The 25,102-nt window shown below is 42.2% G+C and overlaps 2 protein-coding genes across 5 annotated transcripts; one reads left to right on the forward strand and one right to left on the reverse strand.

Moving 5' to 3' along the window:
* Positions 1–405: 405 nt before the first annotated feature.
* On the reverse strand, positions 406–8,025 carry fbxo8 (F-box protein 8). Of its 2 annotated transcripts, XM_027021000.2 has the most exons (7): positions 7,940–8,025; positions 5,269–5,611; positions 4,931–5,057; positions 4,500–4,618; positions 3,848–4,044; positions 2,792–2,928; positions 406–2,587 (listed from the first exon to the last, which is right to left on the reverse strand). In XM_027021000.2, exons 2-7 carry the CDS (start codon positions 5,601–5,603, stop codon positions 2,468–2,470), a joined length of 1,035 nt encoding a protein of 344 aa, XP_026876801.1. In that variant the 5' UTR covers positions 5,604–5,611; positions 7,940–8,025; the 3' UTR covers positions 406–2,467. The 2 variants fall into 2 exon arrangements, with proteins under 2 accessions (XP_026876801.1, XP_026876802.1); XM_027021001.2 differs by having other exon boundaries at positions 2,495–2,928.
* On the forward strand, positions 7,995–17,349 carry cep44 (centrosomal protein 44). Of its 3 annotated transcripts, XM_035531483.1 has the most exons (11): positions 7,995–8,105; positions 8,984–9,078; positions 11,614–11,764; positions 13,748–13,894; positions 13,988–14,302; positions 14,516–14,677; positions 14,898–15,098; positions 15,646–15,718; positions 15,945–16,057; positions 16,670–16,707; positions 16,859–17,349. In XM_035531483.1, the coding sequence occupies exons 1-11, from the start codon at positions 8,016–8,018 to the stop codon at positions 16,896–16,898; spliced, it is 1,425 nt and encodes a 474-aa protein (XP_035387376.1). In that variant the 5' UTR covers positions 7,995–8,015; the 3' UTR covers positions 16,899–17,349. The 3 variants fall into 3 exon arrangements, with proteins under 3 accessions (XP_035387376.1, XP_035387374.1, XP_035387375.1); XM_035531481.1 differs by lacking the exon at positions 8,984–9,078 and having other exon boundaries at positions 8,014–8,543; positions 11,616–11,764; XM_035531482.1 differs by lacking the exon at positions 8,984–9,078 and having other exon boundaries at positions 8,014–8,543; positions 11,616–11,764; positions 15,948–16,057.
* The last annotated feature ends 7,753 nt before the right edge of the window (positions 17,350–25,102 follow it).

Below are 25,102 nucleotides of genomic sequence, written 5' to 3' on the forward strand. Positions count from 1 at the left end.
ACACTTGGAACCTGATGTTTAATATCCTGGATTTCAGTCCACACACTATGATAATTTTATTCCGGTACTTTTAAGAATACCCTTTCTAATGTGAACATGTTAAGTAGTTTAACTGTTGATTAAATGCAAGCACATAAGACTCCCATAGTCTCCCATCGTCCGCCCTCTATGTACTTAGACTATGATACCAGCGTCACAAGACAAGATGGTTTTAATGCTTTTGCAAACATGTCCTGTTTATCTGCAGCTACCTGCTTGAACCTGAGCAGCAAGTGAAGAGGAGCTTGGCATGAAGACACCCAGGAAAGGCTGACACGTCTGCAGAAGGCCTTGTGCACTGGGCATTCAGGAGGGAGCGAAACTGTCAATGACTTTTGAAGAGAAACACACTCACCATCACTGATGGAAAGGACAAAGCTTAAATGCTTTTCAAGATTTTATTTTTTATGCAATCTAGAAGTATTTGTCTCCAGTGTTACCATTCAGAAACTTGTCTTAATTATCTTGTGTTTCCAAATTTCCTAAATACTAAATAGACTTTGATTAAAAATAATAGTTTAACATTATAAATCCAGGGTAATTATGAAATATACTCGCTGTTTTAAGAAAATCGACCATCATTTTTGATGGACTATTAATATATTTTTTGTCGTCTCCTTCCAGCATCATATCTCTGAAAGCAGACCGGCCAATTGAAAATGCATAATAATATGGTCAATGATGATTCTTTTTCCTGAAGAGTTTCTGTTTGGGAGATTTTCTCAGGAGAGCAGCAGAAAACAGTACTGCGGAAGTGGTTAAATATTAGACTGAGAGAGATCTATTTCACTGTGTATTATACTGTTATTCATTGCTAATGGTACTGGTATGAGAATAATATAAGGACACACGTAGACTAAATGAAAGTCCTGAGACTGAACATCAGTTTTGCAGCACTGGCTTGCAAATGGTTGCATGCTTACACCATAGTGACCTGGCAAAAATTCAGAAGTGCAAAAAGAGAATTCAGCCTATTAAAATGAGAACAAAAACCCATCCTTTTAGCTAAAATATTTAAAAATAAAATTATATGTTTATAAATCTCTATACTTAAATATATACATTATGTGCAAATAAAACAATTCATATTAATTTTAACTATATGCAGAGTTTATGCATTGTTATCCTTATTATTAAGTTTTTGTCAGTTGACTCACTTCAGCATCGCTATTGGCACTATGGTGGAAATACAGGCACCCTAAACTCCCAACTAGACAGAAACACACAGCAAGGGTGAGAAGGAAAATCACATCCATCAGATGTGCATAAACCACAAACCAAGTTGGTAAATTTAACATATTAATAACACAATTACATTAATAACAAAAGGGAATAAAAAATCCTCAGGTTAAAGTGCTATTTTGATTAACAAATCAAAACAAAACAAAAAACAAAACAACAACAAAAACACCCCAACTAACAGTAAAAAAAACCAAAGTATTTTGATGTTGCCATCATACTGCAGGCAGAAGCAAAGGAAGACAGCGAGCATGGGTTGACGGTGCGGCAGAACGAGTCTGTCCACACGTGCTCACACGTCCATATCTCATTTATGCAGGCAGGCTACAGGCAGGTATGCTGAGACAGGTGGACACTCAGGTGTGTGAGGGTGGGGGACATCACACGTGACCAAAGCCGAGTGGTGTAGTCGGACCACAGCCAAAACAATGACCACATTAAAGTAGCGCACAGCTAGTAGGTACCAGCCAGTCTAAAAAACAATAATAGGAAAATAACCTTTGGTTGATCATACTTTCTGTGGGTTTCTGACCCACGTAGGAAGTTTACACAGAAAAACAAATGTTTCCAACAATATCCAAGACTTAAACACATGAGCCCAAGCCTTAATCTCTATACTCATCTTATAAATCACTATACACTATAGATACTCTATAATAATCTGGATAAGCGTATTTATAATTTGGACTATTTGTTTGACAATAAGCTGTTTACAGATTTGAGCAGAGACTGTTTCAAATACATCTGTTAGTGTTTCTTCATTGGTGTAAGAGCAAAGATCATTTACGCCAAAGCTCCTCCACTTCCAATCCGGCACAAACCAGTTTTATAGCCGTTTTGGGATCAACCAATAGAAGGAAGGTGAAGGAACCACCATGGAATCTGCTCCCACAGATCACTGCTTCATATGCAGACAGCCAGAAGGTTAACATTCACGTAATAACATGTATTAATACGTTTTAACATATTTTGAGCTTAAACTGGATGCGCATGTTAGAATTGAAGCACAACTTGTGGTGCTACAGCAGGGTTTGTTTGGTTACCCACACCACAGCACACCTCCGAGTGCTCCTTAGCTACATGGCTCTGTGTGGGGACGCACTCTGTTGTCCATTACGTGCGTCGCTACGTCTGTCAGTTTGCCTTAGGCTGCTTTTGGCAACCTGTGTCATTTTGGTTGTTGTTATTGTTATTTGATGTTGCCATGGCTGCTTGCCTTCGTTGTGTGACACCGCCTGAGAGAGAGATGCTGCAATCCTACTAATGGTCTTCTCTGGGGCTCTGTATCTGCCATCTTGTGATCCTTGTTCTAGCCATAGAGCAGAAGGCGCATGTATTTTATTGGCCGACTGCATCTCATGTACATGGCGCGCGCGCACGTGTGTGTGTGTGTGTGTGTGTGTGTACTTCTGTATGTAAGTATGTGTCTGTTTGTTTGTGTGTGTGTGTGTGTATGGATAGGCTAGGCAGCTACGTGGCCGATCAGATAGATGTTGTCATAGAGGTGACCCACAAAGTCCTCGCTGATGTTCTGGGCAGCTCGGCGGGTGTTCCGGATAAACTCCCTCTTGGACATCTTGTTCTTCACGTGCGGACTGCTGAGGTCAATGGACAGCAGGATGAGAGAGTAGCACAGAACATACACTGCGTCTGCAACACACACACACACACACACACACACACACACACACACACACAAGCACGCACACAAGGTTTAAATTTGATGAGGATCTCTGTTAGAGACCAATAGCTTTACCACTGATTTACTTTTTGATTTATTTATTTGTGGTGTCAGGTTCAATAGGGAATTGAAGGCAGGTCGAGTTGGTAGTAACTAATAATCTGATGAACTAGAGTAAAAACAAGAGCCAGATTATTAAAGCAGGCAAGATTAATAGAGATATTTAAAGTTGCCATCAGTCTAGAGTTTAAAAAGGCTTTGTTTATAATTCTGATTGGTACAGATAAGACCAATTCCTGATTATTTGGGAAGTCACTTTTCATTTGATTTTCACTAAATCAGTTTTGCAACAAAGCAAGCAGTGTTACCAAGCAAAGTGATGTTAACAATAGAAAACCAGCAAAACAGAAAGCAAAAGATTAAGATCTAGGCCAGATGAAATGTCTTTATTTGGTCATATATAGATATACACATGTGCACAGTACAATTAAAGGTTTCTCGTTGCATATCCAAGATTCTTTGTGAACTGGGAAGCAAGCGCAGGGTCGACCACTGTACAGTGCCCCTGGACCTGAGAGGGTTAAGAGCCTTGCACAAGGGCCTGACAGAGCCAGAATCTGAACCCACAACCTTCTGCTTGATAGCCCAAAGTCCTATCCACTAGTCTACCACTGCTCAAGTTACACATTATATATATTATTAGGAAATTATAATTTCCTTTGACTGAGACAGCTGCTTAGAGATTTAGCTGTTCCCAAATGTGTGCTCTTTGCCACTTTATTACAAACAAATATATAAACAAAGTCCCTCCCCCTACCCCAGATCAGGCCGCAGGAGGACCCACTCGCTAGCAGCCATGGTAACGCGTCCGTAGCTTCCTTCACTCACCGGGAGTCAGGCCCACCTCCCGGACCAGCGTAGGGTTACAGGCACAGAAGCGGTGGGAGAACTTGGTGATGAGCGTCTCCAGGTACTCGCCCCGTTCCTCAGGGGCGTGGATGTGTCTGAAGAAATCCCTTAGTGCATTGGGCAGGAACTGGTTACTGAAGTTGTGTAGTGTGACTAGCTCATCCAGTACATCACGCCTAAGCAAAGGACAGGAAAAAAAAGAGAAGCTGTTGGAATTAATTTCTGAAGTTCTACAACACCACGTATAAACTCAGGTCTTATAGCACTTGGCTCTTTACCATGTCTAGGTTTAGAACACGTTATCCCAGACCCTCTGGAACACCCTTTCCCAGACACTGTACAACTGTTCTTCCCGCAGCCCTTTCAAAGTCCAACTCAAAACTTTCCTGCTCATTCAATAATCTCAGTCTTCTCTTCTCTTTTATAGGCTGTTTGTGTGCTTTAGTTGCATAATCTGTACTATAAAGCAACACTGGATTTAAAAAAAGATACTATATACGTTTAACACGATTATTATTATAATTATTATCATAATCATCAACACTAATATGGTTACACCATAATCATGGTTATAATATACTCATGCTGCCATCAAATATGCAAAGAAAAACTCAAAGGGAGTCTAACAAACCGTTCATCAAGGTAAATCCGTAGCATTTTCCAATTCAGTGTTCTGGTATAAAATATGAACTTGGCAAGTTCCTTCGGGTGGTCCAGAAGAATGCCTTTGGATATGAGGTAAGTGATTCCCTGCAGAACGAGCCCCCATGACCAAGGGAATGAGGGAGAGGAAAAGGGAACAAAGGAAAGGGATAAAGAGAGAGCGAGAGAACCCACTGAGTGCCAGGCACAACGGTATTTTTCTATGATACGTCCTTTAAGTGGATACAAAAGTGATTATAATGTAGCTAACGGCTCTATAAAATGCAGTCAGTTTCAACCATTCCTTTACCGTTAACTAATCATTAGCTAGGCAGCAGTGCCTAAAATCAACCTTTGAACACAGCACAGGAAAAGAAGTAGTGATGCTAATGCGTGAAAGAGGCGGGCAGCTCTGTTTACCTCCTGAGGGTTAGCGTTGAATGTCAAACTTCCTTCATCTAGTTGCATGTAGAGCCTTCTGTAGGAGAAGCCAGGGTGAAGCCTTCTGTTGTATATGGAACAGTGACCCCAAGTGGACTTGCACAGCCTGGGGGCACAGAGTGACATCGCTGAGACACAACGCAGGAGAACGAGAGAAAAACAGCACAGCCCTGAGAAGAAACACATCTTGTTTATACTTCTGCCTTCAGTTATTATTAGACACATGAGCCACTCTGGCTAAACTATTAATGAAACAGGAGCCTTATTCTGTGCTCACACGCATGCACAAGGATCAGGTCTATGAGTTGTCAACTCACCCCTGCCATAGACATTCATCGTTGCCCAGGTCTTGCCACACGCAGGAGGCCAGACACAGGTCGGTGGCGTTCAGGTAGGACAGGATGGTGATGCCCAGCTCGGGTGGAAGCATCTCCAAGTCGATGAAGCCCTGCTCCGCTTTGCCCTTACGGGCACGCAGCAGGTGACCCAGGTCGGTGCCAGGTACCTGGCACTGTGGCGTGCGGCGTGACTGTGGTTCGGCCAGCAGGTGCCCCCCGGTTCTACGACGGCGCTCCCGCTGTAGGTAGCACTGCTCACTGTAGTCGTGCTGCAGCTGCTGGTTCCTTGCTACCCTCCACAAGCTCTGACCCATCTGCACACCTGCACACCCACAGGGTTAGAACCTCCTAAACCAGGATCACAACTAACATACGACTGCTACTGCAGTCATTATTAAACATGTGACTTGTTTTATCTATTAAACTACTGATGATGTTATTTGCCCACACACTTGCTACACATGAGAGTGCGCTCAGGACCGCTAAATCTCCACTAAGCCATCCAGACCCCCCGCAACCAGGGGCCATCTGGCCCAAACACAGTGCCAAGTTAAACACAGCTGTAGTGCAAACCGATGACTAGACACCAAAAATCAAGCTGTTGAAGGTGTTAGAAAAACACACACAGAGAGAGAGAGAGAGAGAGAGAGAGAGAGAGAGAGAGAGACGTATATGGATATATCGCTGTGTGAGGCAGAATAGCAAGAGGACTGCATGACCCCATTATAAGCCACTACATGACTGCTGCTACTGCTATTGAAACAGCCTATGAAACAGAACACTCCCTGAAACACTTCTAACTCGCTCGTGCTTTTTACTGGCCTGAAGCAATTACTTCAGTGTTTCACCAGAGCATATGATATCTCACTTTTCCCACAGACAAGGATAAACCTATGCAAGAACTCTGCTATTCTTCTCGCTGCCGCAGAGCACATATAAAGTGAAATGGGGAATAATGTACCTATATAACACAGCTCCAATACGTTACTGTTTCCATTTCAATCTAATACCTTCCCTCTTGAGACAAATCTGCGGCAGGGCGAAAGCCATGGCTCCCCCTATTAATCTCAGGGTGGAGGTGCTGTATTGCCTCCTGGTTCCAGGGGTGGGTGGGCTACATGCCATCTGAGCACAGTTTTATCTTCAGTGTAGTACTTCATTGTACTTCATTGTACCCCCCCCCCACACACACACTCCCCTTCTTTATGGCCTGCTGTCAGGAGTCCTCAGAGGGATTCCATGTCCAAAAACCTGGAGTCTGAGAGGAATGTTTTTCTTAACGTATGGGTTTCTGAACTGTCCCTTGCTAGTTTAAAGTGTTGCGGTGTCAGATTCGGCCCCATGAAAGAATTGCTAAGTGTTCCCAATTTTATATATATATATATATATATATATATATATATATATATGTATATGTATATGTGTGTGTGTGTGTGTGTGTGTGTGTGTGTGTGTGTGCTCATTTAGTCTTGATCCAGTTAAATGCTATTTAACCGGCTCAACAACATTCTCAGCTAAAAAAAAATATTTATATATATAAAATAACAAACAAGCAGGCTGGGCTGAATTCCTTGTATAATCCATGACAAAAAACAAGTTCAGGAAAGCCAAAGAACATGCTTAGAGGAAAGTGAAACAGTAAACTAGTCATAACAGGTTATGAAATACAACAGTTTGCTGTGTATTGTGAGCTTCAGTATTACCAAAGTAATTCTACATATGTGTGACCACACACTGCCAATAAAGTCAGGATTTTGATTCTTTAACAAACAGGCTACAAAATGTTTACATTTCTAGAACACCCAGTAAAGCACTTGTACAGTTTGTTAGCATATGCAAACATGCACAGAAATTCAGAGTTTTAAAAATCTGATTCTCATTAAACATTTATACATAACAGTATATGTTTTTATTCTACTGTTTTTTATGCTCTAAAAAATAAACTCTAGACCCTTCAGCCTATGCCTGTCAAAGCTGGTGTGTTTGTAACTGTATTCAGGCTGCCAGTTCACATGACTTTAGAAAGCCATGCCTTTGTGCTGAAGCCTCCGGTTGTGGCGCAGTAGAGGCCGGGATTTCAGACAACGCTGCTTCTCCCGCAGCCTGACACCATACCGGGTTTACTGTAAATACTGACTCAGCGTGACGGAGCTCCAACATGTTCCACGTTATTCAGAAGTATTCTGCCACAGCCGTGGACTGCTACACGCGTAGCTGGCCTTCCTATTAACCTCCACGCCACCAATGCCCCCCGAAGGACCCTAATCTAAGCATCACCTTACCCACTGCCTGCCTACTGCTCTTTTACCCAACTAATTTGTATACATTTGCATGGCAACCTACTAATAGAGTCGCTCTACAAAGAGCGCGAACCCATAGTTTAGTATTTCGATATCAGCTATATTTAAAATCAGGGTATTAGAAGTAGTTATTTGGTAAAGACCCCTGTACTGGGTGTGATGGGAACCCATTGGTATCTTGTTCAGTGGGTAATGACCATTACTGCGCATGTCCCGCCTTCCTCCGACTCCGGTGGCTAGACTGCACGTCCAGTGCGCGGATGAGGATTAAAGCTACTGGCCTGTGCAAGCGACACTTTAAGAGCTCACCGTGGCCGCACACATCCAGAGCTCACACCAGTACCACCCACCTGTGGGGTTTTAGGAGACACTTGGACCGCCGCCGCGACGAGGCGCTGGTGTGGATCAAAGCTCCCTAGGCGAAACATGCCGCGGACGTGGTCGTCCAACGGGGCGCATTCATTTCCACAGAATCCCGACGGCAAAGCTCCAAAAGGGCGACTCAAAGAAAAGATCGTGTGTAGTATAAGCCTCGGCTGGTCTTTACTCTCCTCTTTCACACTCCTCTCCCCTCCTTTTCTGCACCTCCTGTTGTCCCGTTTGACGTTTCTTGTTTTTGGTGGAAGTGACGCAAATCGCACAGTAAATTAATCTTAGAAATCACAATAGCACGTTCGGTTTTATATTTTAAAATAATTTTTTTGCTACTTAAAATATGCCTGCCCGTATCTTGAAATTGAGACAACAGTGCACTATTTAAGTGCCAGAAGAGAATCTTAAATGGATTTATTTTTGAAAACGTCTCCTACATCGTTGTATTTGATTACATTTCAGTGAATATGTGAATGTGTTTTTAAATAACGTAACCGACATCAAGCGCGCATAGAAACCAATCACAGTAGACGGTCATTTCACCGGTAAAAACAAAGAAAATAACACGTTTAATGGCGAAGAGTAAGTATATCCTCGGCCTTCTGTGAGTGTGGGCAGATAACGAGAGCGCTGCTACAGCCTTCTCAAGTCTAAATATCAGGAAAGGAAATGCTAATTATTTAGCTAGCTAAGCTACCCAGGTAAATCTAACTTACGTGACGTAGCATTAGCTAATGTAGCTAACTAGCTAATGCTAAATCAAACGCGCGTCGTTAGCTAGCTAGTTAGCCCTGTAGCACAAATATATCGTGATACTTTAGCTTTGCACACAGCGGCGGAGTAACGTCAATACTTGGTACATTAGCTAACCAGCTATTAGCTGGCTTCGCCAACGGGGAAAAAAAGCATGATCTAGTTCAATAACTACATGGCTGTTATTAATATTCATGTATCAACGCAACTAGCTAGGTTATAGGGAAAGAAAGTGGTAAGAGTACTTTTTATGTCTTTGTAACTGTAAGGGTGTAGAGATGGCAACAGGTGATCTGAAAGGCTGTCTCAGGAAGCTGCAAGCATCACTTCGATCTTTAAAGTATCCAACAGACGTTGACTACCAAAGGTATGAATGAACAGATTTAACAGATGTAAAAGTGCAAAAATAATAGAAATATTTTAACACACACCTGTATAATATTTGGTAATGCAAACCAGCAAGATTTCGTCAGCACGGCATGAGGTTGGCCTAGCGCATCATACCTGAACTGTTGGCTACTTCAGCTACTTTCACTGTTTTTACGAAAATATAAAGCTTTTCCTGTATTTGTTTAAAATGTCTATAGTCATTTTACCTATTGTGCTATAATAATGTATTCACATTATATGTCTTGGGTGAATTCAAAATTAATAAAGCCCCCTCCATAATAAAGAGAGAAATGGTTCAAGTTGCTTCCTCTTCAGAAAAAAGACGTCCTGTCCAAGTGACACCTTAAATCTGTCCTCAGTCCATAGTCGCCATCCTCCTTGCTATCCACACGACTTCCACATGACTTCCTGCCGATAGGACAGAGAATGCTCAAACATGTCATGCATGGCTGCAGAAAGTGTACATGTAACCATATACCTTTGAGTGGTACCTGCGAGATCGGTGTTTCATATAAATGTGTAATATGAGCAATGATGAAACCCTTGCTGTGTGTGTGCACGTGCGTGCTGTACATCTGGTTACTGTCTTACAAAGTCAAATGGACAGGTCCTGTAAATATTACTATCACTGATGCACAGAAATATCAGCTCAAGGACATATAGATTGCTCTAAATTCCATGTCATTCAAATAAAGCTAAGACAAATATCTGCTATATTTCTGATTGTTTTATGTATCGTTTAGAAAAGTTGTTTTTTGGGGGGGGTGGGGGGCTTGGATGAGCATTTGCCAGCTCTCAGATGTGCACTTCAAGACTCCGTTGTATCTTGTGCATACAAGATGCACAGTTGCACTGAAGAAGTATATTCTGGTGCCTTTCCTTACAATGGGAGCCTTTCCAAATGAGCCTATGCAAAGCACATGGCATAGCTGGGACTCCAGCCTCAAATCAGTCATCAGTCCAAGCTGTGTTCTCAGCAGGAAACTACTATTTAGGGCATAGTTCTTTCAAAAACAAGCACAAGTGCCAGGGCAGTGAAGTAAATGTTGTTACATGTGAATCAAATTTGCATTATTAAGGAAATGTTGATTTATTAATGAAATTTGCATTTCAGATCAGAAGATAACAGTGTTATTTATGGTGTTTGCCCAAATATAGAAACAATATGGATGGTTTGTGAGCTTTAATATTAGCCTCTTTCTGTTGTTTTTTATCCATCTATCTTTTGCTCTGTCTATCTATCTCTCTGTCTCTCTTTTCAGGTTCCTCAGCTTGTGAAACGCATACATAATTCAGTTTAAATTGGGTCACTTCCTGCTTGAATCTTTCCACTTTGTTCTTTCTGATGGTCTCCTTGGTTAAGTGTGCTATACGTGTTGCTGGAGTCTGAGCTCCTCTGCTCAGTGAGTAGATTGTTCCTGGGTCTCTCTGTTCTTGGTTCTAGTGCCTTCAGCCTCCATTACAGCCTCTACATTTCTTCGATTCAGAGTCTTCTGTGATAGGAGACTGGTGAGACATTCACTGCAGACTGTTGATTTCTTTTGCTGTTTTTTTGCAGTGCTTCTCTAGAGCACTAGTGGTTGTCTTCACTTCCTGTGTTCTTCCATTAGGTATCCTGTTCACTGCAAGCTATTTCCTGCTGGTTTTGCATTGCCAAGTTTCTTTGCCCAGCCAAAACCCCAGTTTTGAATTAACACCTGCACCTTTGAAATTAACTCTAAAGGTGTTTTCATTTCATGGTCATTTTTCTAGTTTTGATTTTGACTTGTACCATTTGACCTCAAAATGACTCAGGACACATTCCAGTGGCTTCAACCAAAATCCCACACGTTCACATTTCTCCTGTGGGATAACATGGAAAATCTTTAGCGGTTGCCAACACCTGTCACCCACTTGTCTTAATACTTTTTCTCAGCTGAAAATAAATAATTAAATATTAAAACAAAATTACTTTGTTCCAAAAAAAAATTACTTTGCTCCAAATCGTATCTTGATCTGGAATATAAATTTCATGAATATCTAATAAAAATAGTCATTTTACTCCACTGTCCCAGCATACATCTATATAACATTTTTCATGTGTGGACAGTCACTATTTTTTGGCTTGATGTCTAAACATTTCACGTAGTATAAACAGTCAGTCGGTGTGTGTGTTTCATGTCCTCTGCTTTGGCTTAGCACTGTCTGGAGTGGAGGGTTTGTCCAGTGCCCCTGCAGTTTAAACACTAGATGTTACATTAACCAGCTCTGTTACTGAGCAGCAAACTCAAAGCTGTACATCAGATGCTCGCAGATGCGGTTTGAAGTGCGATGCATCAAACATGCTTTCCTCCTGGGAACACATTTGGCTCAATTCCGCTGAGGATGATCCAGAAAGATGACTTAATATGTCTCCCTGGGACGAATGGAAGATGACTAACAGATCAGTTATGGTTTCTCTACCCGCCCCCCCCTATTATGTTTTAAGCTTAATTACTTTTTTGTTGTCTGTGTTTATTCTTCTTGGACCAGGCTGGCAAAAAGGGGACCCATTTTGCTGCCTTCCCATCGTGAGCTACGCCTTCACATCCTTCTCCCCAGCTCTGGCCGAGCTCCTGGTGGAGTCCGGCATTGAGCTCACAGGGAAGAACGACCTGAGCTTCACAGAGTCTGTTTATAAGGTGGGTAAGTTTTTTTTCTGTGACGTCACGAATGTTTAGTTTCATAACGGTCCCAGAGAGTATTTGTGGAAGTGCAGTGGACTGCACAAAGCATTTGCCAAGCAAGTGCTCTCCCGGTGGAGTTGTCTGGCAAAATCAGTTCAGGATGCACTTCCATAGAATCACTCAACCGGATCTTTCAGCTGGTAATTTTCCGTTTTATTGGGGATCAGCAACAGTTCTCCCTTTTATCAGCAGGCATGTTGTCTGTTATTTTCTCTTATTGGCTGCTTAGATCCCTTATGCTCTTGCCTTTTATTGGTTTTCATGCCATGAGGCCCCATGTGTAGCCTGACAATCTCTCAGGGAAGTGAATACCAGTGCGCAGTTCCCGACGGGCGGGGGTCTCCGATACCCATCACCATATGCTGAAGTATTCGACTGGGTCAAATGGTTCCAGTTGTTACAGCAGACTTATGAAGAGGGGGGAATTCTGCTTGATTCTGGAGATTTCCTAAGACAAGGCCAGGTCCAAGATCAGGCCATATTCTCTGCCTCTCTGTTATTTGTGTGATATGGTGTCGGTTTCACTGAATGTAGAACAGCTTTTAAGAATTGCAGTGTCTGTCTCTGCGTGTGCTGTTCTCTCAGGACCACAAGATTGTTTCCCATTTCAATTAAATTTTTTTCCCCCCAGTAGGTTTTCGGGATATTTTTCTCCCACTGAATGTAGAATCTGTTGCTGGTATGAGCGGTACTCTCAGAAGCTGATTAAAAACCAGCCTACTTGTTTAAAGTGGCTAAGCTTTTTACCCAATCTTAGATTCAAAGAGAATAGGATTACATCTTGCTGCTCCTCTCTGTTCTATGGACAAGGTTTTGGTTGTGATTTTTTAAAAGTGCTGTCTGTTGGCGTCATGGCCTTGTCTGCACATTGGGAAGATTTCACTGCTGTTTGAGGATCCGATGAGCTGTATCCAAGGTCCCCAGAGATCAGTCCGATGTGCTCTGTAAGCTGCTAGCTGCTGCCCTGTCCCATGTCTCAGAGTAACTGTAATTCCCATCTGGCATTTCCTGCATGGGGAAGATCTGTATCTCCTGGCACTTTGTCCTGCTCAGTGACCCTCCACATGACTATTCTGTGGCTGTAGTTGCCCAGTGGCTGTAGTTTTTCACCCTGTTGTAATTTTCCAGTGGTTGTAGTTGCCATGGACCATGCAAGCGAGAGGCATGCCTGGAGAGCACCTGAGTGCGGCGATGGTGTTTGAACGAAAAGCCACTGTACAAAGGACATTGAACAGCGCCATCACACAGTCAACTTGTCACCCCCGTCACGCCTTCAGGCTGTCACCCCCGTCAGAATTTCTCATACCGTTTCCATTTGGGCTCCTGCAGATTGTTTCTGTTAGAAGCTCTTTCCTGTGACTCTCATCCGTTGTTCCCCACATCATCTCTTCTCTTGGCAGGGTGGGCCTCTTGCCTGTATATTACTGACATCTCTCCAAATGAGTTTTTTTGGAGAACATCTTGGAAACATATGTAGAAGGATATTAGAAAAATGAGTTTGAGTGCCACTTTGAGTGCTGCTTTCTGATTCTTTCAAGTGGGATACCGTCATCTGAATGTTATTATGATTCAGTCAAGTGGGATATCATCTTCTGTTTGTTAATATGAAGTATGAGTGAGAATCAGGAACTGTATGGACATAAATACTATGTTGCGATTATGTTGCTATATATTGTGACTGCCACGTTTGCCTTATTCTGAGTACATCTCGAGTTAATCTGCATTGTCTAGACCAAGATTCTTTGCATAATTATTTGTCATGCAATGGCCATCATTCAGAAGCTCAAAGCACAAAGTCACAAACTTTTGTGATTTGCTAGAAAGCCTCTTTCCATTCAGTAGTCTTCTGTGATATCAGTATTGTAAAGCAAATATAATGATGATGAATAACAAATGATATGCTGTGTGACTAATGGGAAGATGTGTCTGTCTGATTAGGTCCTGCGCGATCTCTTCAGCTACAAGCCTCTCCTCAGCAAGCAGCAGTTCTTGCAGTTCGGCTTTGCCGAGAGAAAGATCAGCCTCCTGTGTGACATCATCGGCCTTGTAGTGACCAAACACAACCAGCTCACCAGAGGTGCCAAGGTGCGGAGTATTTGCTTCCTGGTTCAGTGTCAGATGAACAAATGTGAATCGATGCTTTTTCACACAGCAGATTAATGAAATTTCACTTTGCAGCCTGTTAGGCACCCCAAAAAAAGGCTGCAGTCCCGCAGTGACTCAAAAATATTAGAAAGCCCAACTTCACCAGACACACATGGGGTTCCTGCACAGAGGCTACAGTCTCGAAGTGTCTCTCTAACCTCAGAAAGCCCAACTACACCGGACACACACAGGATTCCTGCTCAGAGGCTACAGTCCCGAAGTGTCTCTATAACCTCAGAAAGCCCAACTACGCCGAACACACACAGGATTCCTGCACAGAGGCTACAATCCCGAAGTGTCTCTATAATCTCAGAAAGCCCAACTTCACCAGACACACACAGGATTCCTGTAAGTCTCTGTGGGACCATCACCACTGTTTAAGGACATCAACTATCACAGTAACATCTACTTCGACAGCAAAATTCATAATAACATCAATAAACTTAATAACAATATAATAACGAATAAAAGACTGTACACAAGCAAACTGTTTTATTGCAGAAATTGCTTTAGAGTTTGTTGTTAAAGTGGGTCTGCACTGGGTGGGGGTGCTTCGAGCAGGTTCTTCTGAGCAGACCTCTGGTGGAGAGGCACCTGGGCAACAACTCATCAGCGAGGGCCTGCTTCTCTTCAGACACCTCGCCCCAGGAGAAACGGGACGAGGCCGAGGAGGAGGGCGGAGGTCCTTCAGCGGGGGATGGCCCTCGTCCTGCTGCTCACACTGTGAGACTGTGTGCAGGGTTTTGCACGTTTCCTTGCTCCCTCGCCCATTCAAACTCTGCTGGTTTGCCGCGAACCACCGAAACTCTGTGAACACCGTTAACATGCATGATTTCAATTTGCGCATGAATGCTGTATTTAACTTTAATATTATTAATTATTTTTAATACCACACACACACCCATAGAGACGTCTGCTTTTACCCTCACGTGTTCCCTCGCAGGGGTTTGTGTCGGAGTGCATGCTGAAGGCAGTAGAGGCAGGCCTGCGCGAGTGCGTGTCCAGGATGGCCCAGCTGGATGCAAGACTGCAGGCAGTGGAGCAGAGCGCGGCCGGGAAGTTGGTCATCGAGCGCAGTCAGTGGGAGAACCTGGAGAGCCGTGTGTTGCTCCTGGAGACCAGCCTGGCACTGATCTCAGTACAGGTACGACACGGTGCCCACAGCTGTCCCAAGAGACCAATCACACGCTATTAATGACACACAGATGCATCTTGTGTTATTAATCTGATTATTAGAGACAGTTGTATTAGATTAATCACCGCCAGGAAGATAAAAGTGCAGGGCCACAGGGGGTGTGGTTTCTGATAGAGAGAGTATGCTGTGTGCAGATTGGCTGCCGCTTCTCATCAGGTGTGAGTGTGCGTTTATTTAAAAAAAAGGAAAAGGAAAAAAAAAAAGCGATATTTGTAAAGCGACCTTGAGTTTCAGAAAAGCGCTATATAAATGCAACTAATAGTAGTCATAATGGTAATAAAAGGTAATTTGGTATTTTTCTTCATACCAGTGTTATACAGTGACATGTAAAATGTTTAAATAACGATTCATGATAAATGTGTCACTACGTAGTCACTACGTAAGGGAGAAGCTTTAGGTCTCCACGTTAGTGGACGTGTTTAGGGGAGGCAGGATGCCTTCGTTAGTGATGAGGGGTACTGAGGGGCGGGTGGGGGTCTGCCTTCTCTGTCTGCAGGGTCCCGTAAAAGCTGGTGGGGTTGCAAGTCTGTCAGGCTTTGGAGAGAAGAGCCACCTCACAGAGGAAACAGGTGAGGTCTGCTCACATCAGCCACACAAGCTCTGAGGGCACTGTGCATGTTTTCAATTACTTATTGAGCCATCCTGCGAGCTGGAACATGGGTGATTTCTGGAACGGATTGTGTCCTTTGGGTCGACATTGTAACGTGGAAGATGTGTTGAGTACTTGTATACTGAAACAGTTCTAGGAAGGAGACACTCAGCAGGCAGGTAAATATGTGCTTTGCTACTTGTCAGTAGTTCTGACATCAGCAGAAGGGCCTGGAAACAGTGCTGCGCTGGGACAGTCAGCATCAGAGGCCGGCAGTGCCACACACCCCTCAACAGGTCTTCCCTCAGCATCCCCAGAGGTGAGTGTTCATCCGTCCATCCATCCCTCCATTTGTGTTATTTTCTGAAGATAAGGTATTCTTTTGAAAATTATTGGCCCATGCTGACCTTCACTGCTCCCTGTGTGTGCTTTGAGTATTCTGACATACTTTAGGAGTATCATGGTCCAGCCCAACCCTTCCCCCTAACTGACTCTAGGACCTCCCAAAGCTTCAGGACCCCACAGGTCAAACAGAACCTTTTGCATCCAAAAGTCTGGTTCTTGAACTGGTTCTGTTCAGGCTTCATAGAACCTTGGTGGTGTTCAGTTTTTACTGGAACCAAGCATGCATCCTCAACAGATGTCATCACGGTACAAGCTGAAAAACCTGCTCTGCTTTGGTTCTAGCTGGAAACAAACTTTTCGGGTTCCAAATCCTATTTATTTTTGGTGGATATGTGCCACATTAAAAAACAAATTAAAAACTAGAACGGAACCTGTTCCACGTTGGTGGAAAAGGCCTTAGAGAGATGCTGTTAGTCAGAAGTCCGGCTCAAGAGGAAGCCTGTACAGGTTTAAAACTGTTTAAAACTGTTGGGAGGTAAAATTGCTGGTTTTAATTGCCACTGCTCATGTCACATCTGCCTTTTAGGAGACTATTAAAGAGAGACTGGAACGAATAGCTAATATGTAAGTAGAGTTCTGTATTTTATACATTTGGTCTTTTTCCAGTGTTTTTGTGTCTGAGTACAGAGTGATGGAGAAACAGACAGGGAGATTATGTATAGGGTCACATATTCGTGTGTGTGTGTGTGTGTGTGTGTGTGTGTGTCTTTTCTAGGATGAAGGACACATCTAGCCTTTTGAAGACTACCTTTTGAAGACCCTAAGATTTTGTGCGACAGTATTCATATAAATACATATTCAGTCCAGGTGAATGTGATAGGGGGTGACCTCCTTAACGGTGTAACTGGATTTTATGGATTTGACAAGAGAAGGCAATCAGTGGCGTTCACATTATGATTACAGCATAATCCGTTAGGCATCTTTAAAAAAATAGCAAAACATGAACCTGCACTTTTAATGTAGTCTTCTTTTACTTCAGGGTGATGCTGATGCTGTCTACATTTTGGTCTTGAAATGTCTACGCTGTCCAGTAGAGGTCACTGTAACTTTGAGCAAAAAAATAGATTAAACGTGCTTTTGGTGCCCTCTGTGGTCCATGTTGTGTTACCGCAAGTGTCTTAAGTGGAGGTAATAAATAATTTTATATTCACGTTTTATTTGCGCCTTACCCGACTTTCAAAACAAATAAAACATTGTGAGCTATAACACTTTGATGTCTGTATCTATTTTGTATTCAGTTTCCTTTTGAACCTGATGTTTGTGGATGTATTAATTCAAAGCACGTGAACAAGGGAGTGACAAGGCTGTTTTAATGAACGTATGCAAGCTCAGGTCTCTGTTAATAATTGTTGTGCGTATGTGTGTGTGTGTGTGTAGGGGGTGAGGGAGCTACTCAAACCCCCCCAACCCCCACCACCACCATCAGCAGCTCGAGAGCATTCAGTAATGATTCTTAGAAAAATCATTAATTAATTAAAACCTCGACTGGTCTGCCTCCTTCAATCTTATGTTGGTGGTAATCAGACTCTCAGCATGCTGGAGGTAATCAGACCCTCAGCATGTCTGAGTAAGCGGCTCAGATCTGCCATGCATGATGTGCAGAATATTAAACACAGCTGTTGAAGTTATTGATAAATGGTTTGGTATCATTTGCACATAGATGGTGCGAACCTGAACGCTGACCGGATTGAGACCTTTCTCTTTACAGAGGTCTAGAGCTTGTGTGCTTAGATTAGATTAGTTTTACAGATGGCTTGATTTTGCAAACAGATGTGTTGGGTCATAGATATATTTTCAAGAGGCTTTTATTCCAGACTTTTAATGTTTTATTTGTATTTTGGAAGAAATAGAAATAGAACGTGTGCATATGCGTGTATGTGTGTAAACCAAGACATGCCTGATTGCAATATGCTTACTGACCTCAGATCAAGAGCTGATGGTGTATTATGTCATTCAGAGAGGATATGCCTTGAATGTTCCACTAGGCAAACATTATTAACTATGAGGTCTACAAACCTTTTTACCCAGCATTCAGCTTCCCTGGTTTATCAAATATCTGTGTGTGTAAGAAATGCAACCTGGCTGGTCCAGCACTGTATATAATAAAAGATTTCTCCCATGTTCTGTAGTTGAGATCATGTACAAATTTTATGCAATGTATCTGAGATTATTCACTGATTGTAAATGATTGTAGATTCACAGACTGTACATGATTGTAGTTGAGATTATTCATGGACTACGTGGTTGTATCTGAGATTATTCATGTACTGTACATGATTGTAGTTGAGATTATTCATGGGCTGTACATGATTGTGTCTGAGATTATTCATGCACCATACATGGTTGTAGCTGAGATTATTCACAGACTACATAGTTGTATCTGAGATTATTCAGACTATACATAATTGTAGTTCAGATTATTCACAAACTACATGGTCGTAGCTGATATTATGGTTGTACGTGACTGTAGTTGAGATTATTCACAGACTGTACATGGTTGTATCTGAGATTATTCATCCACTGTACCTGATTGTATCTGAGATTATTAATGGATATCTCCTAAAACATCTGATCTTCATCTAAATTGATTTAAAAAATACACAAACAGGACACTTTTAGTGCCATAACTGTAGTGAACAAATGATTTAAACAATCTGGTTTATTGACAAAAGAAATCTATGCCTATTCTTTACCCTTATTGCTAACAACTAGTCGAACCCCATTTATTGGCAGTAACCTCATCCAGGGGTTTCCTGTAATACAGACCAATCCTGTACAGTTGGATTTTTTAAAAGTGATCATCTAATTCCTTGGAGAGACCGGAATGGTGACTTCAGTACAGGATAAGCCTGATCTGGAGCTCACTGTGGTAAGATACAGGCTCCTAGTCCAGCCCTGCGGGGACCACATCCCCCATCTGAGACCGCTCTGACCCCAGCCTAATCTCTATATGATGACCAATGAGCGGAGCTGAGCTGGATACAGCGCAGCAGGTCAGTGCCTAGTATGGTAAAGACCTTAACGACACCCTGCTCTTCCGGTGTGTTTCCAGTCAGGGGTTTTGTCTGAGGTGTTGACTGATCATATACAATGTTTACAGCAGGGGATTCCATACACAACATGCAATCATAATCATTAGTGTGTGTGTAGATGCAGGGTGTGTAAACTAGAGTTAAGAGTTGGGATTTTACTGAAAAGGGAGTGACGATTCAAAGTAATGCACCCACACATGGACAGTGTTTATAACATTAACATTGTGAGTTCGCTTTCCAGGGAGCACAAATACTGTTATTACTGATCGGTATGTGTGTCGCTCTGGATAAGAGCAGCTGCCAAGCGCTGTAGACGTGAAATATAATCCTCCATCTGAGCACTCAGCTTGTCTAAGCCTCTGCTTGGTCTTTCCTGGTCCTGGAATAAAGGCGTAGACCTTCCTTGTTTTTTGTTTTTTTTTGGTTTGTTCATTTGAACTGACACTGCTGGCCAGTTCTCGCTCTGTGTCCTGATTTTGTGGTTGGAGAATTTCCATCTTGGATGTTGTTTCTGCGAAACAGTCTCTGAATCAGATCTTGCTGTTTAAAAGATATTTTCAAACACACCACCTCAGTGCATTGATCTTACCAGACTTTTTTGTGTGTGTTTGTGTGTGTGTGTTTGTGTGTGTGTGTTTGTGTGTGTGTGTTTGTGTGTGTTTGTGTGTGTGTGTTTGTGTTAGTAGTAGTTCTTTCTACCTCTTTTGTCATTCAGAGTATGTTGTCTCACACACGCCACACTCGCATGTAGCATAATGTATGATGTAATTACTCCAGGCTGCGGTGCTTTCTCCCATGAGGAACGCGGGGTATTACGTGTCCTATTAAGCTACTCCTAATCATTGCAATCATAATCATGTGTGTAAAAAATGGACGAAAAAACAGAGGGTCCCTTTAGCTGGTGTGAATGTGTCGTTAGCTACTCCTGATTAGCCTGGTCTGGTGCTCCTCAGCACTGTGGAATTATGGGCCTCTATTCATCACAACCTCTGTGGGAGAACCGTGCACATTGAGCGGGCAGGAGACTGAGCAGGAGTTTCACAGCCAGGCTTCCAGTTTACATCTTTGCCTCCAGGTTGTTGTAGTTGACACTGGATGAGAGGTAGCATTTGAAACGTGCTATCCACTCAGTGCCTTCGCTGAGAGAGAGCGAGTGTGTGAGTGTGTGTGTGTGGGGGGGGGGTGGGGGGGGGGGGGGGGGGGGGGGGGGGGGGGGGGGGGATATAGAGGGAGTGTGTGCGCATGCATGTCTAAGCAAGCATGCCAGACCCAACTTCAACATTAAGAGGTCATTTTCACCCTTAATTACCCATATCTCATGCGAGCCACTGAACTCCTTTCCTTCCTGATTGGTTGGTCTCAGCCATGCCTGAATCACACCAGACTAATTGGGCTCATCATTCAAGTTAATGAGGGCCTGTTGGAGGGGGGCAGACGAGGTGCATAAACCAAAATGAGCCAAATGAGCTCAGAAAGTAACCAAAAATCCCAATACAAAGGCTGCGGTGCTGGGCGGTTATGGTTGCTTATAGCCATTGTGTCCAATCAACTGTCAACTCTGAATAACCTCATACTTAGAACATGTGGATGGTTACACTGTCCTCAGCTTGACCTTTGTTTAAAGAAACATAGATTATGAACGAATTCTTTTAAACGATCCATGCATCTCCCCTTCATTTCTGTTGCCTTTTGGCCTGCTCGTACACCACCTCAGAGACCCTTTCTCAAACCATTCAAAATTCACCCACTTCATTTCATTGCATTGTTTTGCTCTGAAATGAATTTCCTCTTGGGTTCTTGATTGGAAATGTGCACCCCTCCCTGCGATTATTTTCTTTGCCAATCAAAGCCCAGTCTATTGTTGCTGGAATGTGGCCAGAACCTCAGTGCCTGCCAGTCAATGGAGTTTTCTCAACCTCATGGGAGTCCCTACAATAACATCTTATCACTGGGAAGGAGGGTAAGGGCGAGTGCGCCGGCGTGCTGAGAGCCGGACTTGTAAAACAAACACACGCGATCACGTCAGACCTGCAGGGCAGGGGAGGGGATGCACCCTGGCCCACGTCGTTGGTAATCAACAAAGTGCACTGTGTTCGTAGACCTTGGGTGAAACTGAGAGAAAGTTCTGAATTAATGAGAGTTACTGATCTGACCGGATTAATAATGAAAGAGTGTAATAATGAAAGGGAAGCTGAAGAGTATATAATAATAATTTAATAGTGTGTGTGTGTGTGTGTGTGTGTGTCTGTGTGTGTGTGCTTGCGTGCGTGTGTGTGAGAGAGAGACAGAAACCCTCAGGATGATTGTGTGTGTGTGAGAGAGACACCATCACGATGACACGAGTGTGTGTGCATGTGAGTCAAGTTAAATTGATTTATATAGCGCTTTTTACAAAAGTTGCTGTCACAAAGCAGCTTTACACGTATGTGTGTATGTAACAGTGTCTTTCTTTTTTTTTTGTCTGTTGCAACTAGTGGTGATGATTTTGAGTCATCTGATGTTTTCTGTGAGCTTTTAATGAAACTGCTGTTATGCACAATCCCTGTTGTTTGTGACGATAATGGACATATTTTTATATGTGTTCATTCAGTGAAACTCAACATCTGTGAGTACATTAGGTTCATTCCATGAACTGTGACTCAATGCTTGACACATCCGCTGTCTCTGTTCCTACAGTTTAAAGTCCATGTTCTACAACATATACGCAAACACACACCGAAATCTACTCCCATGTCCTATTTTACTGTTGATCTGGTTTAAACGAACACATTCATTTCAACCCTATTCGTTATAGGGATTTGTAAGTGGCTGTCTCAGGTCAGGTATCAGATCTGTCAATAGTTTCTGATATAGTTATGTTTGATACCTATTAAAATATTTACACAAAAGCCAAAACTGATCAAACAGAAAAAAGCAGGTCAGTAACCAGTGTCTGGAGCAGAGCTGTGATTGGTCGAACCTCCGTACTGTACTGGATGCAAGGATGACATCCAGAAATGCCAAAGATCACGATATCCTGTTCCAAAATGCTGTTTTTTGGTCATGTTTTGTTCAGATCTGTATTTGACTGATTACTACACATGTTGTAATTGAGAAGATTCTTGATCGTGCAAGTGACTCTTTTGTGTTAAGTACAGTTTTCTGTGTAGTTACATTATCATCCAGTACGGTTTTCTGTGTAGTTACATTTTCACCCAGTACGGTATTCTGTGTATTTACATTATCATCCAGTACGGTTTTCTGTGTATTTACATTATCGTCCAGTACGGTTCTCTGTGTATTTGCATTATCACCCAGTATGGTTTTCTGTGTAGTTACATTTTCACCCAGTACGGTATTCTGTGTATTTACATTATCATCCAGTACAGTTTTCTGTGTATTTACATTATCATCCAGTACCGTTCTCTGTGTATTTGCATTATCACCCAGTACGGTTTTCTGTGTATTTACATTATCATCCAGTACGGTTCTCTGTGTATTTGCATTATCACCCAGTACAGTTCTCTGTGTATTTACATCATCATCCAGTACGGTTCTCCGTGTATTTACATTATCACCCAGTACGGTTCTCCGTGTATTTACATTATCATCCAGTACGGTTCTCTGTGTATTTACATTATCACCCAGTACGGTTTTCTGTGTATTTACATTATCACCCAGTACGGTTCTCTGTGTATTTACATTATCACCCAGTACAGTTCTCTGTGTATTTACATTATCACCCAGTACGGTTCTCTGTGTATTTACATTATCACTGGGTAAACACATCCATCAGTATGGGGTTTGCTTTCCTTACTTTGCAAATTGCTTAAGCCAGATGAAGCATCTTGACTCAGACAACTGAGCATGTTACGTCTGAGATGAATGACTAATAATTTCCTCCTACATAAGTCAAAACATCAAAATTTGCATTGGATCCTAAATCCTCTAAGACAAAAACAATCATTCTAGTTAACTAGAATTAAATTGCTTTAAATCTTGATTCTTTGCTGCACAAATCTTATCTGTTTGTTATTTTGTAATCCGTTTGTTATTAATTAGAACTTGTACCAGGTAGCATTAATTCGAAATTGAAGTGTAATCTTTAAGACGTTTAGCCACTCCTCCTCCTGTAGGTGTGGGAAATTCCCTGGAGTTGAAACCTCTGGTGTGATTCACACTTACGACACTGCAAAACTAATTAAAGTCAAATCACAATAAGTGGAATACGGAGTGTGACAGTTTGACAGTGGGAAACACATTATGACAATAGTGTGAGGAAATGATAATTCAGGCACATTAAAAAAAAATCTCTAGTTTCAACAGGATCAACGCATAAAAAATCTCATTTCCTATTTTCTTTTCATTTATTACATACACACCAATTAAATGTATTAAGGACATAATATATTATGAATTTTATTCTATAATGTTAATACATTGTTTAAAGGCTCTACCCATTCCACATAAATACTCATTACTGTAACTGATTACTTGATGAAAGTACCATTAGTGAAATCAAAGCACGAAATGCAAATGTTCTTGTTATGTTTTACTGTTCTGAAGCAAGTTGCATAAGACAACCCATCAGCTGAGTTCTTGGAACTCTTGGATAGGTTTAGGACATAGAACTGTAAATCTTATGAGGGAAGTCTTTATTACGTTTATTTCTCAGTGGAGTGATTCATATATTCACAGGAAAGCTGATTTAATTTCTGTTTAACTCTTTAACAGATCTCCATCTGTTCAGCTGCAGTACCAGCTCTCCTGTGCGGTGGGTTTACACGCTGGCAAATGTGTACATGTCCCACAGTAGATACCAGCTTAAGTGGAAACAGTTACATAATAAGCACATAATATCAGAGAACACACGTTTTTATCAACTGTTGGTGCTTGGTCCCCACCCAGAATGGCCTTGGGGCCAGCTCTTTTAATGCCTCCTCCCCCTCCCTCCCTCACACACACACACACACACACACACACATTCATTTCCTCGCTAAGTAGCTTATAATTGAAACATGTCAGTTTTCGAGGCACTAAATCAGAGGCTTTTGCCTGAGGTTTTGGGAACTGACATCACAGTTTGTTGTGTATGGCACATTTTATGAGTAAGCTGATGACGTATGAATGCGTAAAGAGCGCGTGACCTCACCCACCCTCGGACCAGGTCAGAGAATGCATCAGGCTTCCATGAATTTACATAACTACTACTCGGCTGGTTTCATTAGTGCGTTTGTTCCCTACGGCCACACCCAGCCTGTTCTCTTGATCTTGGGTTACCTGCTTTCAGACGAACGCGTTCTGCAGCCCTGCGTGGAAACCTGTGACACATGGCTGTAAACAGGCCACACCCCCCATGGCCTGTCCTACCACATACCTGTTGGAACCAGGCCTGACAATGCCATTCGCTGGCAAATAAACACAATAACATTAGCTTTGATTTCTGCACCTCTTTATCGCTTTACAAAGGCGGAAGATCATCTTTGGCAACAGCTCTAAACTTAAAATCATTTAATAATTTAATTTACTAGATTCACTATTTAGTGACACAGGAAATCTTTTTATTCAAAGTACTTTTTTAGTGATTCTTTGGCATTGTAGTTTGAAATGACATGTCAATTAACAAACATTTGTATAAATTAGCTGAGTTATCCATACTGGGACAATGTTTATAAGTTATGCAGATGTATTCCAGTAGTGTATTTATGAAGTCCAATTAAAAGGTGTTTAACTCCTAACATAGAATAATTTACATGTGTTTTAGGGTGGCTGAACATGTGAACACAGGAACAGACTGACAAACTTAAGGAAAACGTGTGTGTCTTCTTTGCAAAGGCTCAAAAAGAACCTTATCAACTGCTTTAAATTTATAATCATTTTATCAAATGCACAATGTAAATTAATATATTTGTTAGTGATTCTTTGGCATTGCACTTTTAAACCCCATG

Source organism: Electrophorus electricus, chromosome 11, assembly GCF_013358815.1.
Source record: "Electrophorus electricus isolate fEleEle1 chromosome 11, fEleEle1.pri, whole genome shotgun sequence".
NCBI lineage: Eukaryota > Metazoa > Chordata > Actinopteri > Gymnotiformes > Gymnotidae > Electrophorus > Electrophorus electricus.

Excerpts from the sequence above, each read along its gene's own strand:
- fbxo8 (XM_027021000.2), bottom strand. The coding sequence starts at position 5,603 with ATGGGTCAGAGCTTGTGGAGGGTAGCAAGGAACCAGCAGCTGCAGCAC. Across the intron at positions 4,619-4,930 it reads TCAACGCTAACCCTCAGGAG|GGAATCACTTACCTCATATC; the intron begins GTAAACAGAGCT and ends CTCGTTCTGCAG. Across the intron at positions 2,588-2,791 it reads AGAACATCAGCGAGGACTTT|AACAAGGATCACAAGATGGC; the intron begins GTGGGTCACCTC and ends CTCTATGGCTAG.
- cep44 (XM_035531483.1), top strand. The coding sequence starts at position 8,016 with ATGCCGCGGACGTGGTCGTCCAACGGGGCGCATTCATTTCCACAGAAT. Across the intron at positions 13,895-13,987 it reads AGCTCACCAGAGGTGCCAAG|CCTGTTAGGCACCCCAAAAA; the intron begins GTGCGGAGTATT and ends TTCACTTTGCAG. Across the intron at positions 15,719-15,944 it reads CCACCTCACAGAGGAAACAG|TAGTTCTGACATCAGCAGAA; the intron begins GTGAGGTCTGCT and ends GCTACTTGTCAG.